We start from the raw sequence: 16,937 nt of genomic DNA on the forward strand, positions 1-16,937 counted from the left end.
AGAAAGAACTTAGGGAAAGAAGAAATAACTTCTTATTAAGGAACTTTTGGAATAGTTTTTGCAGCTGGCACATTTTAAGCTAGATCTTAAAGGACAAGTAGTATTTGGATCAGAAAATAAGCCAAAGGTATTCCAGACAGAATAAATAGCTCATTTAGTCTAAAAGCTCAAGAGTACAAGAAATATTCTAGAGGAGCTAGTTCAGACTTTCCTGCAAGCCTTAGATTTTATATATTCTTTATAAAAGTTTTATATATAACTTATATATATAAAACTTGCTTTCCTACCAATATGTATGGCCATATGGCTATGACATTTCCAAAGTTTTGGTCAATCTCTCTTGGAAAGCGTATAACTGTACATGGGTTTTATTTCTTTTGGGGGTTCAGAAAGAAGACTTTGCCTCCATTTTAGCTAATGATCAAGTTACAATGAGGAGGATATAATTATAATTATTTTACAACTGTCAGTTCCTCTACTGATCATAACATCATAACTGACATTTGTTTCTATCTTTATAGCTTAAAATCCTTGATACATGTCTTATTTCCTTTGAGCCCTTTAACAATCTTTATTTCCCCCATAAGGAAATGGAGATTCAAGGAGGGCCTAGAGCCTAAAATAATAAAGACATGCTAAAGGGAAGGTCAGGATATTCTGGCTTGCTAAGAATAGATGAGGGAGAGGAAATGGTAATATAAGTAAATAATCTTTGCATTATTAAAAATCTAACTAAATTTCATGTCACATATGAATAAAAAATAGATGAAGTTTACTATTATCAATAATAGGAAAGCAAAGTTGAAGTTTTTTCTAAGGAGCTGATATACCCTATTGGCAGGAACAACCCATGTTAAAATAAGTTTTGACAGTAGAGAAGAGTACATAGGAAATTTAGTAACAGTTTCTAAATAGGTAGTCTTTGTTGTGGTTTGTCTTTTAAAATGTAAGAAGATTAAAATTTAAATTATCTTTCTACACCATTGCCATAGAATTTCTCAAATTACATAAGTAAGCAGATATACAGAAGCTTAATTTCTAATTTAAAATGTGACTGCTGACCAGTAAAATGATGCTAAAAATAGAAAGATAGGGCTTTCTTAATGTCCATCAAAGACAACTTCTTTAGTTCTCGACTTTGACCCCATATGACCAACCGCTCAGAATTTTTCAGTATGAACCATATTGTATAGATTTATTCCTAATATTTGCAAGGAGAAAGAATACATATTAGCCTGGTGAGCAGCAAAATTGAGGCAGTTTTTATGTAACCTGAGTTGTGCTAACCTGCAATCAAATGTAATCTCCATTTTAATATTTATACATCTTTATATTGTTATGAATCTATTCTTAACATGGGCTTTATTTTATTGTTTCTCTCCTCCCTCACTTCTGTGAAATGCAGAAGGGAAAGGATGTTTGTTATTCACACATTGTACCCCACTAACTGGTGTTACACATCTGGCTTCCACTGGAGAGCCCCTGACATCGCAGGGAACGGTGATCAAAATTCCACACACTAGCTTCAAGCTGGGGGCTCATAGCTACTGCAGCATTGAAGGGGGTCTTTTCCTGGCTTCTTTAAAATAAGCATGGTGATGGGATGGTTTAAGGGAAGAACACCTCTCAAATCACATGACCACTGCTGCGCTTCCGTGTGTCCTGCTTTCTTCATAACAGCTTGGCACTACATTTTTTCCCCGTATCTTAATGGTTTTGTGTGTGTACGAGTGGGATGGGGTGGGGAGACTTGTCAGTGGATGGTTATACATTATGCATGCATCTTTCAGTGTTAGAGTGATGTGCCTTCCCTTATGTGTCACAGATTATAGTCTCACAGATTAAATATTCTGTGTTCCTGAGAGATTGGACTGTCTCTCTTACTGGTGTGAGATTCATGTGTTTTGATGTTTACCCCCTCAATTGTTCTTCATGCTGCATTAAACATAAGTTGAAATGTTCTCCCATAAGAGTTAGCTTTTCATGTTGGGCTGAAAAAGTCTTCATTTCTGTGTAGCAATTCATGTTATTATAACCTATGGCTTTCAATTGTACCTCCCATAATGAAGAGCTGACTTTAAACACTGTGCTATTCTTGTTATGACCTAAGCATAAGGTAAGTCACTTCTCTAACTGTATTTAAAGATTGTGGTTGTTTGTTAAAATTTTCTCAGCTTTGTTTAAAGCATTTTCACTTTTTTTCTTTACCATTATTACATGCTCTCCCCCCTTTTGTTTTCTGTTTCATGGCTTAAGATTTCTTACCGTACAATGTGATCTTCAGCAAAAATTATATTATACATGTAAACACATGTTGAAATGAATTAAATGAATTATTTGATGTCTGAAAGCAGTCTTGATTAGTAAATGAATACCTATGTTTTCAGTAAGTCTCTTGTGTTTTTCTTTTCCTCCACTGACTGTAATATAATAAATGCTGTTTCTAGACATTATTTTTGTTTAATTCCAGTTCAAAGGGGGTTAATTTTCAACACCATAAAGTTAGATGTTAATTGTAATAAAATAACATAATCCAATAAAATAAAGTAATAGATAATCGAACACCATACCTTTCATTTTTAATCCCCAATAAATTTGGTATTAGGTCAAAATGTCAATTTTATTTTGTTTTTCAGACTTCCCTTTGTTTTTTGTTTTTTGTTTTTCCATTGACTAAAAAGCCAGTGTAAGATTTAAAAAAAAAAAAAAAGTGAACTGTAAAACTTGGGACAAACCTGTGCTACCTTCTTTCTAATCTATATATATGAGAATAAGAACAGTAATTGTTTCTTGATTTTATTTTTTCAAGTAAATCCCATTACATTGTGAGTTAGGTAAAAATCTTCATATTGGGATTTTATAAAATTAGGTAAATATTGTAAAGGTGACCAGTTTCATGGTATAAGAGAGAGGGGCATCACTTTTGCATATACATTTTTAATATCTTAAAATTATTTTTCTCATTTTTTAATATATACTCAAGATCACCAAAGTAAAGAAGTTCATGTAATCATTGATTGTAAGTGATTTTCCTCAAATCTAGGTCAAATAGCCAGTGTAATGTAAATGAGAAAACATTGGTTACACTGCTATTGGCAATTTGTGAACCAAAATGAATACTCACATTCCAGAAACTGAATTATTTTTTATCACCCAAATTTCTGCGAAATATATAGTTACGAACTCAGGTGCCACAAAACAAGACTTTGGGTTTCATTATTAAATTCATGCTATGAACAATTTTTTTAATTTTTTAGCCACCTAAAGTAGGAAGAGGGTTTTTTGTTGTTGTTGCTATTTTGGTTTGGTTCAGCTTTTTGGTAAAGCTAGCTAGTTCTTCACCACCATTTCCATTTAGACATTATCTAAATCTGTTGAAACATTTGATGAGACAATTTGAACTACTCATCTGAAATGCTCTGTTCATTATAAATCTCTTGTTTCTATCCACACACTAGCTCCACTCTAAATTGGAAGGGCTTAAAGATGAACTCTGGAGGAATAGAGGCTACGACTTAAGAGTAACTATTACTGATCAAAGGAGCTGCTTTCCATTCGCAAACATTGCTTTGCGCTATGGGTTTGGGCTCCTTCTGTTTCTACATCTTGTTGAAGACTTTCTTGACTTCCATTTGACTTCCTTGAACTCTGTTTTTGTCTTTCAGCATTATCCCCTTTTTTTTCCTTCTCTCTCCCAGATTTTTCTCTCACTCTATTAGCTTTCTCTTGTGTTCCCTGAACTGCTTTTAAACATGTAGTTTAACTCTTTATTAAGCGTGTCTATTAATTTGTCTATTAGTGTTTGTTTCTTTTCTCCTTTAAGGCTGTAGTGGTATAGTTACACCTATTTTCATTCCATGGTGTACAAACTTGCTTGTTTATTTTGCAGCAAGTTCATTAGAGATTCTTACTTTCTTAGTATGAATTTTCAATAAGAAATAGCAGAACATTTTGCATTCACATATTGGCTCCTTCTATAAACCCATACTTTCTTTTCTCTTGTCTAGACTATTTCCCTCTTTCTTCTTTTTCTTTTTCTCACTCTCATGTCTTTCTCCCTGTATTTTTGTTTTAAGTAGTCATTAATTATTTTCCTTTCCCATTTGGTCCATAATTGTTTTTCAATAGAACTTCTGAGTAAAAGAATGTAAGAATATTATCTCCCAGATTAGCTTCTTCATTCTAGTGTAGCTTATAACTAACTAAACAATCTGGGCCAAAAGGGAATAACTTTAACATCTGGAATTATTTTTCCCTTTTTTCCCCTTTTTTTGGTGTGTGTGTGTGTGTGTGTGTGTGTGTGTGTTTTTCTTGTGTGTATGTTTGTGATTTTTTTTATTGTTGTTGTTTCTTTAAACATTAACAATTGTTCTTTTCAGGGAAGGACAACCATAACCCACCCTAAGTTGCAACATTTCTTTCATAAGTTGTTTCATTACAATAGTAGATTGTGTTAAGCAATAGAAATTAATTTGTTGTATATATATACATTTGGGGCAAGCTGCTGGGGAGTGGGAAAAAAGAGGTGTGCAGTTTAAATACAGTTTCCTCAGATATTAACAAACATGTATGCCATCCAATGTGGCTTTTGAATTCAACACTTCTGTAACATTTAAAAGAATGTTCTGCTTGGACATCAACTTTTTGCATCAAAGCATAAGGGTTTCTGATTGATAAACTTTATTCACACCTAAGAACTGGTAAATAAATGAGTTCAGTTTTACTGATTCCCAACAAAGGCATCTTTCATAGCCAATATTATAACCAATTATTATAATCAGTAAGTAACAAAAGTCATTGGAATCACACATTAATATTATATATGAGGATTTCTCTGTTTTCCCCTTATCAATGTGTACAACTAAAATTACTACAATGGAATATTTTATTACAACTTTATTACCTGGATTGCATTATTAGTCTAGTCAAGAGTTATCACAGTGCCTTAAGATTAGGGGTCTGTATTCACACCTGAATATGTTGTAACATTTTTTTCCATATACTAATTTCAGTACACATCAATAAAAAATTGCCTTTGGTTTTGCCTCTGTGCCATTTATAATGTTGTACCCCCAGTTTTTTTCAGAAGTCTGCTCTTTCTTTACAGTAAGAAAAAGACAAAAAATAGGAAAGAAATGTAATATATTTTTACTACTGTGTTTTGATATCTGAGATATATTGAGCCTTTGCTCCTAAACCTCAGGAGCTTGCCCATTAAGTATGCATACATATCTGGCTATCTGTGTTTTGAGCCCTAAATTACTGAGTTTATGCTCTCTTTGCAGGTCCAGTCCAGGTGCAGCAGCAAGGAGAACATTCTCAGAGCCAGTAAGTATGCCATCATTTCAGATGGACTATAAGACTGTGGTTCAACAGGAAGGAGAGCTTAACTAATATTAACTTGAAAGTCCTTTAACTTTGTGTATTATTCATGTTTCTATCTTATAAAAAGGAACTGTAAATAGCTTTTCCTTACCTGTATCCTTGAAATAGGGAGGTTGTGCCTTAAAAGTTTGGGGATCCTAAGAGAAAAGTACTATATAAATGCTAATAATTTAATATTGTTCTCTGTCACTTAAAATTAATGACATCATCCTATCTTCTCCCTGATCTTTATCAAGAAATGAAGTTCAGGTGGGCCATACGTAACTAAATGGGTCTCTTGCATACCTACACCACTGGGAATTTTAGTAAACAGGATGATTTTCCAGTAGAATATCTGTATTTTTTTTACTGTTACAAAAGTAATTGGAGAACTTCAAATAGATTAAAATGCATGTTTTGTTTTATTTTCTTTAGTGTAAATTTTTCCCATTTCTGTGTTGTGAATCTGTTATGTTAGCTTGAAACCCTTGAGTTGGTAAGCAAGCACACTGCAATTACTTGCCCAGGACTTTTATATTAAAGTTGTATAAAAATAAATTGAAGCAAACAGATTTTACTGGTATACCACTGTAAGTTTCCACAACGTTTGACAGACAAGTGACTTGAGGGAGGCTCTTCAATATAAGAAATGTAACATTCTGTAATCCCTTGCTAAGACCTAAGGTTGAGAGAAACCTGAGTCAGGGGAGTGATGATATAATATTCACTAAAATAAAACTATGCAGGTAAATGAGCTTTTAAAATGACATTTATGGTGATTACTGTATGATTTCTATTTATTGTTGATCCCAAGATGATGATGGATCATTGATAGTGATTATGATGGTTAGGAACAAAAATAATTTCTTACTGACAACAGATTTCTTTGAATCTTCTTACACCTTTATCATGGATTTTTGTGTTGTTAGAACATCTTTCATTTCGGTTATGTTCTTACTGGCTTATAGACCATTAATCACTTTGGATGGATATCACAGTGGTCCAGGTTTTCCTGATCATGTTTTCTTAGGATGTCATAGTCATGTACATGGTCCGTATAGCCATTTAGATCCATATAGAGAGCCCATTCAACATTGTAACCTATCTATAAGTTTAAGGTCTTTCCTTTCAACACCACTTTGGTAACTCGTAGTCACGCTCATAGCCACACCCAAGGCTCTTTCATCGCCATGAGCTGTTCTACCTCTGAACTTTTTTTTTTAATTTTTTTAACATTTATTCATTTTTTGATAGAGAAAGACAGAGCGTGAGTGGGGGAGGGGCAGAGAGAGAGGAAGACACAAAATCCGAAGCAGGCTCCAGGCTCTGAACTGACAGCACAGAGCCCGACACAGCACTCAAACCCACGGACCATGAGATCATGACCTGAGCTGAAGTCGGACACTTAACGACTGAGCCACCCAGGCACCCCCTCTACCTCTGAACTTCTTAACTTCAATATCTAATTGCTTATTTAGTCTGCTTTAATCACCCTTAGTTTCATCCTTTGCCTTGTACTACTGTATTGCAGTCATGTAGACCTAATTAGCAGTTCCTCATTCTCCCACTGCTGTGTTCTGCCTCTGTTCTTTTAGGAGTACTCTTTCCCCCACTGCATAAAGTATCCATTCCCCTTGTTTTCCTAGGAAATATTTTTTTTTAGATTTATTTATTTATTTTGAGAGGGGGAGCACAAGAAAGGGAGGGGCAGAGAGCTAGGATGAGTGAGAATCCCAAGGGAGAATCCCCAGCTAACAGCACAGAGCCTGATTACCAGCCCCACAGGGCTCAGTCCCACAAAATGCAAGATCATGACCCTAGCCAAAATCAAGAGTGAGACACTTAACCAACTGAGCCACCCAGGCGTCCCCTAGAAAACTCTTATTTATCCTTCAAGACTCCGTTCAAGTGTGAGCTCCTCGGAGTTCTCTCTCAGCAAGGTAACTATCATCGTTTTTTCACTTATTTACTGAGTTGCCTATTCTTATGGAAAGCATTTCCAAAATATAGTCAAGGTGAAGAAAACTATACAAGTATACCTCAAAGATATTACAGATTTGGTCCCAGACCACTTACAATAAAGTGAATATCGCAAAAAAGCAAGTAATTTTTTGTTTCCCAGTGCATAAAAAGTTATGTTTACACTATACTGTAGTCTAGTAAATATGCAGTAGCCTTACATATAAAAAAAATGTATACACCTTAATTTAAAAATACCTTATTGCTAAAAAATGCTAACCATTCTCTGAAATTTCAGTGAGTTTTAATCACTGATCACAGATCACCATAACAAATATAATAATGATGAAAAAGTGTGAAATATTGAGAGAATTGCCAAAGTGTAACACAGAGACATGAAGTGAGCAAATGTTGGAAAAATGGCACCAATAGACTTGCTTGATGCAGGGTTACCATATACCTTCAACTTGTTAAAAACCAAAGCACCTTAATGTGAAATACAATAAAACAAGATATGCAAAGCACCTTAATGTGAAATACAATATTTCTGCAAAGTATCTTTGCAAAGCACCTTAATGTGAAATACAATAAAACAAGATATGCCTGTAATCAACTTCTTTGTTAGCATACGTAGAAATTTGTCAAAACAAAACATCATCAACAGATCCTAGAAAAAAGAACAGAGTTATAACTTAACTTCTAAGATTAAAACTTGGAGTTTTTCTAGAATTATCCAAGGAGGAGTTAACATTGGTAATGTTTTTCTAAGTAAGAACTTTCCTTTGGCGCCTCAAAAATGTCATCAAAACAACCTGTTGATAATAAACCTGAGTTTATTCTTCCTGTGGTCTTTTAAGGTTTGCAGCCTAATTCCACCTTGACGGGAGTGTCCACACACACACACACAATACCAAGCATTTTTCAGACACCAGCAGGATGTCCAAGAATTCAACTCAATTCTGACACCATCTACCCAAAAATAGCATCATATTCCACAGGTTAAGGATTCAGTCCTACAAGATTGCTGTCCATATTCCACTTCAGATGCCATTTTCAAGCCCCAAACTGTTACCTGTGCTTCTGACCAACTGGCTATAGATTGAAAGTTCCAGTGACCTCCTCCTTAGATTTCATTAATTTTCTAGAGTGGCTTGCAGAACTCAGGGGAGCACTTACTTTCATTTATCAGTTTACTAAAAGATATGATAAAGGCTACAAATCAACAGCCAGATAAAGAGAAACATAAGGCAACATCCAGAGCAAAGGAGCTTCTGTCCTTGTGGAGCTTGGTGCCTGGCTCTGAGGCACATGGAAGCATGCTAGCTCCCCAGGTGTGGAAGCTCTCTGTAAAAGAAGGACCCAGAAGCTCTTCTTGGGTTTTTATGACGACTTCATTACATAGTCATGATTGACCAATTCATTGGCCACTGGCTGATTCAACCTCAGAGGCTGGGGGAGTAGGACTGAAAGTTCCAACCCTTTTTTTTTTTTAATGTTTATTTATTTATTTTGGGAGACAGAGCAGGGAAGGGCAGAGAGAGGAGAGAGAGAATTTCAGGCAGGCTCCGCGCTGTCAGCACAGATCCTTATGCAGGGCCCAAAATCACGAACCATGAAATCATCACCTGAGCCAAAATCAGGAGTCAAATGCTCAACCAAATAAGCCACCCAGGTGCCCCTGAAAGTTCCAGCCCTTTAATCACATGAAAAATCACTTGGTCCTCCTAGAAACGAGCCCCTGCCTTAGGATGGGGCCTAAAAGTCACCATGATTAATAATAAGATACTGGGGCACCTGGGTGGCGCATTCGGTTGAGCGTCTGACTTCAGCCAGGTCATGATCTCGCGGTCCGTGAGTTCGAGCCCCGCGTCAGGCTCTGGGCTGATGGCTCAGAGCCTGGAGCCTGTTTCCGATTCTGTGTCTCCCTCTCTCTCTGCCCCTCCCCCGTTCATGCTTTGTCTCTCTCTGTCCCAAAAATAAATAAACGTTGAAAAAAAAATTTTTTTTTAAATAATAAGATACTCATTTCATCCTAAGGCTCTGAGGTATTCTCAAGAACTGTGGATGAAGACCAAATATATCTGAGGAATATATTTTGGTCTTCTGAATGAACAAATACATATTTCTTATAAATTTTATATCACATACGATACGGGAGAATACCACTTCAACAAAATCATAGTCTCAACTAATACTTTCTCTGAAAGGGAAGGGCAAACTCAGGATACCTAGGAGATTTTTTATTTAAAGCAGATCTTTTAATGTAGAGCTTGATTAAAATTAAATAAGGATTGTTATATAATCATCTCAGAATCATGGACATAGCAAGGCAAGGGATTCCGAGAGTCTTGGTATGTAAATTGTCTTTTGATAATTTCTATTTTTTAAAGTTTATTTATTTATTTTGAGAGAGAGATAGAACAAGTGGGGGAAGAACAGAGAGGGAGAGAGAGAGAATCTCAAGCAGACTATTTAAGAAGTTCTAGAATGAGTAATGAAGTTACTTACAACTTCTGTCTTTTAGGGGAGATTTTTCTGGAATAGTGAAGTTATGTTAATAAACACAATGGAATAGTAATGTTATGCTAATAAAGACAGAAGGTTGTGTACTTATAGATGATTTCAGGTATCAAGGTTATCCTTGTGGTCAGTCTTCAGCCTGATGTCTGAGAGTGTCATCAGTCAGTCAATCCAGACCTTTACTAAGAAATCACAATAGTAGTCAACTGTCTAGAGAAGTTGTCTCAATCTTCATAGGTGTCAAGTTCTCTTGTGTTGACTGTTGTTGTTATTGGATGATCATTTATTGAGCCATCTGATGAGACAGCAATTGTATAGCAGCACTTAGGACTGGGGAGATCACATATCTGAACCCAGCTACACAAATGTGAGACTTATGATCAGAGTTTGTAGTCCTTTTTCTCAGCCAGGAGATAAAAAATTAAGCCACAACAACTATATACCCAACAAAGTAGATAACCTAAAATATATGAAAAAATTATTAGAAACAACCAGCCTTTGAATCATGAAATAGAAAATCTGAACAGACTGATTGCTAGTGAGGAGATTGAATCAGTAATCAAAAATCTCCCAATAAAGAAAAAGCAGGGGGCACCTGGATGGCTTAGTCAGTTAAGCATCCGATTTTGGCTCAGGTCATGATCTCCGGTTTATGGGTTTGAGCCCCGTGTCGGGCTCTGTGCTGACAGCTCAGAGCCTGGAGCCTGCTTCAGATTCTGTGTCTCCCTCTCTCTCTGCCCTTCCCCAGCTTGGAGACTGCCTCCTCTCTCTCTCTCTCTCTCTCTCTCTCTCTCTCTCTCTCTCTCTCCCTCTCTCCCTCTCTCCCTCTCCCTCTCCCTCTCTCTCTCTCTCTCTCTTCCTCTCAAAAATAAATAAACACTAAAAAAAATTAATAAAAAAAAAAAAAGGAATAAACCGGGACCAGATGGCCTCCCTGGTGAATTTTACCAAACCTTTAAAGTAGAATTAACGCCAATCCTTCTCAAACTCTTACAAAAAATTTTAGAAAAGGGAACACTCCCAAACTCATTTTATAAGGCCAGCATCACTCTAATACCAAAGCCAGGCAAAGACAACACAACAAAAGAAAACTACAAGCCAATAGTCTTGATGAATATAGATTTAGAAATTCTCAATAAAATACTAACAAACTGAATTCAGCAGCACATTAAAAGAATCATTCACAGGACTCCTGGGTGGCTGTCAGTTGAGCATCTTGGTTTCAGCTTGGGTCATGGTTTTATGGTTTGTGAGTTACAGCCCCAAGTCGGGCTCTGCTCTGGCAGTGTGGAACCTGCAGACTCTCTCTCCTTCTCTCTCTCCCCTTCCCCTACCTGCACTATCCTTCCCTCCCTCCCTCCCTCCCTCCCTCTCTCTCTTTCTCTTTCAATAAATTAAAAAAAAAATCATTCACCGTGATCAAGTGGGATTTACCCCTGGAATGCAAGGATGATTCAATACACACAAATACATAAATGTGGTGCATTAATAGAATGAAAGAAAAAACATAATCATCTAATAGACACAGGAAAAGCATTTGACAAAATTCAACATCCATTCATGATAACCTCAACATAATAAAGGTCATACATGACAGGCCCACAGCTAACATCATACTCAGTGGTAAAATGTTGAAAATTTTTCCTCTAAGATCAGGAGCAAGACAAGGGTACCCACTCTTTCCACCCTTATTCAACATAGTACTGGAAGTCCTAAAGAGAGCAATCAGGCAAAAGAAATAGAAGGCATCAGAATTAGAGGAGAAGAAGTAAAACTGTCTATATTTGCAGATGAAATGATTTTATCCTTAGAAAATCCTAAAGACTCCACCAAAACCTGTTAGAACTAATCAATGAATTCAGTAAAGTTGTAAGATAAAAAATTAACTTACAAAAATCAGTAGCATTTCTATACAATAACAATGAAATTATCTGAAAAAGAAAGAAAGAAAATAATCCCATTTATACTAGCATCCAAAACAATAAAATACTTAGGATACATTGATAAAAGAAATTGAAGAAGATACAAATAAATAGAAAGCTATCCCGCGGTCATGGATTGGAAGAGCTAATCTTATTAAAATGCCCATACTACCCATAGCAATCTGTTGATTCAGTGCAATCCCTATCAAGGTTCCAACAGCATTTTTTACACAGTAGAAAACAAAATATCCTAAAATTTATGTGGAACCACAAAAGACCCCAAGTAGCCAAATCTACCCTGAGAAAGAAGAACAAAGAGAGAGGCATCACTCCCTGATTCTAAGCTCTATTATAAAGGTATAGTAATCAAAATAGTGTGGTACTGTCATAAAAAGATATACATAGACCAGTGAAACAGAAACAAGAGCCTAGAAATAAACCCATACATATATAGCCAACTAATACTTGACAAGGGCGTCAAGAATAGTCAATGGAGGGGCGCCTGGGTGGCTCAGTCAGTTGAGCGTCCGGCTTCGGGTGAGGTCACGATCTCACAGTTTGTGGGTTCGAGCCCCACGTCGGGCTCTGGGCTGACAGCTTACAGCCTGGAGGCTGCTTCGAATTCTGTGTCTCCCCCTCTCTCTGCTCCTTCCCCATTCATGCTCTGTCTCTCTCTCTCCTTCAAAAATAAATAAAAACATTTAAAAAAATAGTCAATGGAGAAAAGATAGACTCTTATGATAAATGGTGCAGGGGAAATGCAAATTTAATTTGCAAATGTAAAAAGAATGAAACTTGACACCTGTCTTAACGGCACTTAAAGAATTAACTCAAAATGGATTAAAGACTTAAATATAAGACCTGAAACCATGAAATTCCATGAAGAAAACATGGGAAAAAAGCTCCTTTACATGGGTCTTGGCAATGATTTTTTTTTGGATATAACACCTAAAGGACAACAAAATTAAAAAACATTTTTTTTAAATAGGGTATCAAACTAAAAATCTTCTGCAGAGTGAAAGAAATGATCGGCAAAATGAAAAAACAATATAAGGAATGGGGAAAAAATTGCAAACCATGTATCTGATAAGAGGCTAATATCCAAAACATATGAAGAACTCATGTAACTCAATACAAAATAACAATAATAATAATAATCCAATTTTTTAACTGAGCAAAAGACCTGAACAAACATTTTTCCAAAGATATACAAGTGGCCAACAGGTACTTGAAAAGCACTCAACACTTCGTAATCATAAGGGAAATTTTCAAAACCACAAGGAGATATCACCTCATGCCTGTTACAATGGTTATCATCAAAAAGATAAGACATAACAAGTGCTGGAGAGGATGTGGAGAAAAGAGGACCCATGTACTGTTGGTAGGATTGTAAATTGGTGCAGCCACTATGAAAAAACACTATGGAGGATTTTGACTCTTAAATCAAGACCCACTTTTCCCACCTCTTTTAAAAATTAAGTTATCCAACAGTCTTTTTCTGAGAAAAGAAACAGCTGTGCTGACAGCTCAGAGCCTGAAGCCTGCTTCGGATTCTGTGTCTCCCTCTCTCTCTGCCCTTCCCCAGCTTGGAGACTGCCTCCTCTCTCTCTGTCTGTCTGTCTCTCTCTCTCTCTCTCTCTCTCTCTCTCTCTCTCTCTCAAAAATAAATAAACATTAAAAAAAATTTTAAGTTTGGTTACAAAAGCTAGTTCCCGGGGCACCCAGGTGGCTCAGTCAGTTACAGCTCTGACTCTTGATTCCTGCTCAGGTCATGATCTCATTGTTCATGAGATCAAACTCCACATTAGGCTCTGTGCTGTCACACAGAGCCTGCTTGGGATTCTCTCTCCCTCTCCCTCTCTCTCTCTCTCTCTCCCTCTGCCCCTCCCCTGCTCACGCTCACTCTCTCTTTCAAAATAAATAAATAAACTTATTAAAAAAATAAAAACTAATTCCCACCAAAAAAATCCCTGAGAACCTTTTCGTCTAGGTATGATCTAAGAGGGGATTTTGGATTTCCATCTCTCTAGCCTATTATATACTTTGTCATCTGAAAAAGTCACCTAATAGTTGAGTCCAGTTATCCAGGATAGCAATGGATTCATTACAAGGAAGTAGAACCAAAAAAATCTGGGTGGCTACCAAAGAAAGATGTGTACAAAACTAGTTTGATTGTATGCTTTAGCTAGTTTACAAGTAAATAATAGCTGGGTACTAAACACATACCAATGAATAATTAAAAATGCAAAAAGCAATATTAAGAATAGGGCAATATAGATGACATGGTTAAAAGAAACCTTAAACTAGGAGGGCAGGGAGGGGCGCACAGGGTGGGGAATAACAATGAAAATAAAGAACCAAAGAATGCATATTAAAGCATGGTAGTCAGTTGTGTTTGTTCTATGGATCTTGGGTAGAAGCTCTCTACATCTCGTGGTCACAGGTCTTAGTTAGAAGATGTCTCTTTCAGAGGACTATCTGCCTCTAGAGAGTTCCTAAAAACACCCCAGCTTTTCCACAAATTCAAGAATGGATTATTTCTGAGACATGAATACAAAAATCAAACCTTTGGAGTTGCATTGCTGTGCTCATTGCTAACAGTACCTTATAAGGTCATCCAGTGGGGTACCAGAGCTGTCTTTCTCTGATGTCCCTTCCAAAAGACCATGTCTCTGGGTTTTAGGTCGTGCAAGGATTGTTTAGAAGAGTATTGAGGAAAGACAGTTCATACTTGTTTATGAGACTTGGACAGCAGGAATAATCCCATGCAATAATTAGCTCTATCTGCTTCTCAGTGTGGAATTTATAATCAAAGGTGATCTTCCTACATGTATGGACTGGCCTATTACTAATTCATGTGGGGGAGTTCATGAACCCCAGAAAGACTTGATCTCATTGGCATTAAAGATAATACCTTAGACCATGGAAGTACAAGAGTCTTCTAAGAGTTTAGCTTATTTAATTTTCAAACTTATATTTCTTCTCTCTACCTTTCCTGAAGATTGGGGGTGAGACTGACAATAACATATTTAAGTAAGTGGCAAGGCTTTACAAAACTTTTTAGTAATAGACCCAGTAAAATGGATGCCTCCATTACTAGAGAGGTCATGGAGCCTGTGACCCTAGGCTGGGAACACAAAATCAAGAAAATTTTGCTACTGTTAGAGTTGTAGTTGATGGTCAAGGAAAGACTTCAAACATCCCAAGAACAAGCAAAGAATGATCAAGGCGTATTCAAAACCCACTATAGAGGCTAGTGTTATATAATCTATTTAGAGGTGTTTAAGGGGGCCCTGAGGTTTGGGCTTTTGTCCATGTTCCACCTTTAGTTTTACCAGGATTATGTTGGTGGCAAATGAAATATAGTAAAGCTTTCCCATCGATGTAAAGTATGTACATTGGCAAATTTGTTCTTTCACTGGTATGTAATTTCATGTAAAATTTTTACAAGATTCCATTTGAGGTCTTTCAGTGCTACTAAAATAGCCAATAGTCAATTTGCATTGAGAATTCTCCTAGTACCTCTCTTCTGATTTCAGAGCTGGCTTTTAAACCAAACAGTTGGTCCCTTGGGGTATTCTGAGTTCTATAATCTTAGTGAAGGCTGTCTGTCAGTCTGGCATGATTAATAATCAAAACATTTCCTTTAGCCTCTATATTATCTCCTTCTGTTTGAGTTCCTATTTTGTAATATCCACTTCCTCAAAAAGCATTAGAGCATTTAAAAGTTCTATAATTTGCTAACCATTCTTAATTAGGATTCCTGCTGAGGTCAAAAACCCACCTTATTTCCAAAGCATTTCAAAATCATGGAATAACCGAAAAGCATATCTACTATTAGTGCATATATTAACCCTGTTATCTTTAGGTAATGGAAATCTCCGCTGTGCTCACAAGAGTTCTACCACCTGGGCAGATTTGCCTCTGGCAAAGGATCATTCTTATTCTAGGGATGAAGTTTTATGACAATTAGGTAGGAAGTTATTGAAGAGCTCATTTTAACTCACAGAAGTCCTGCTCACGTTTGGCACCCAAGGAAGAGGTTCAGTTTCTGAGAACTTGGTTAAGTCTTATTTTGGCATGGCAGTTTCAGAAAAGTTGAGAACTTATTGCCTGCAATAAGTCAGTGAGAGTCAGGAATCCTTTTAATTATCTCTTAGTTACTGTCATGGGAAAGTTTTATAAAGTCCTTACTCTGTCAGGAGTAGGAAATTTACTTCCTTGAAACAAAGCATATTCTAGCTAATGACCTTATAGACAGAATTGTAATTTCTCTTTGGAAACTTTATTTTCTTTGTGCGTTAAAACCATAAGTAGATAGATGGAATCAGTCTTAGAGGTCACTCCATCTTTAGAACACAACAAAAAGTTATCCACATATTGAATAAAAGTACAATCCCAGGGAAATAGAGTCCTTTAGGTCCTGGTTGAAAATTTGTGAGAAGTAGGAGAATATTTCAGGAAACCTTTGGAACTGAACAGTCTAGGTATATTGTTGATTTTCTTAGGAGAAGGCAAACAAATATTGACTATTTTGACCTAAACGGTATTAAAGAAAACAAAACATAAACCTACACCATCAAATATGCAGCCTCAGGAGGCAGTGAAGATAAAAGAGGTTTAGGGATGGGTTCTGTGTGAAAAAGGGAAATGACTGTTTTATTATAGGCCTGACATGCTAAACAAATCCATGTGTCCACCCACTGGGCTTTTTGATTGGAAGGATAGAAGTGTTACAAGAATAAAGACAAAATATGTCGAATCTTTTCTCTATTTACTTTCACCTACCAATTTTAGTGCTTCTTTAGATTTGGGTTTAAGAGAGCATTTTGTACTTTGGAGTAGAGGTGTGGATGGCTGGTGTGAATCTTAATATATTCAGCCCCAGTAATTCTCGCTATATTAGTTGAATTTTTGCCCACAAAGTGAAAAAGTTCTGGCATTTCCTTGAGATTTTCAATTTGGGGTTGATGTAAACACAAAGGTACTGGCAAATCAATACCCAAATTAGCTATAATCTCACAAAAAGGGGAGTCCTTGGGGCACCTGGGTGGCTCAGTTGGTTAAGCATCCAACTTCATCTCAGGTCATGATCTCGCAGTTCACAACTTTGAGCCCCACATTGGGCTCTGTGCTGACAGCTCAGAGCCTGCAGCCTGCTTCAGATTCTGT

The 16,937-nt window shown here is 36.6% G+C and overlaps 1 protein-coding gene across 23 annotated transcripts in view; it reads left to right on the forward strand.

The window, feature by feature from the left end:
- GPHN (gephyrin) overlaps window positions 1-16,937 on the forward strand; it is a 631,205-nt gene that overhangs the window by 466,616 nt on the left and 147,652 nt on the right. For 20 of the 23 annotated variants that reach the window (XM_045451302.1, XM_045451293.1, XM_045451291.1 and 17 more), the window contains one exon: window positions 5,286-5,328. In XM_045451302.1, the coding sequence (XP_045307258.1) occupies window positions 5,286-5,328 (43 nt within the window). Of the gene's footprint in view, window positions 1-3,458; window positions 3,522-5,285; window positions 5,329-16,937 lie in introns of all 23 variants that reach the window. The other 3 variants (XM_045451286.1, XM_045451295.1, XM_045451301.1) reach the window with 1 other exon arrangement.

This window comes from Leopardus geoffroyi, chromosome B3, assembly GCF_018350155.1.
Source record: "Leopardus geoffroyi isolate Oge1 chromosome B3, O.geoffroyi_Oge1_pat1.0, whole genome shotgun sequence".
Classification (NCBI taxonomy): domain Eukaryota; kingdom Metazoa; phylum Chordata; class Mammalia; order Carnivora; family Felidae; genus Leopardus; species Leopardus geoffroyi.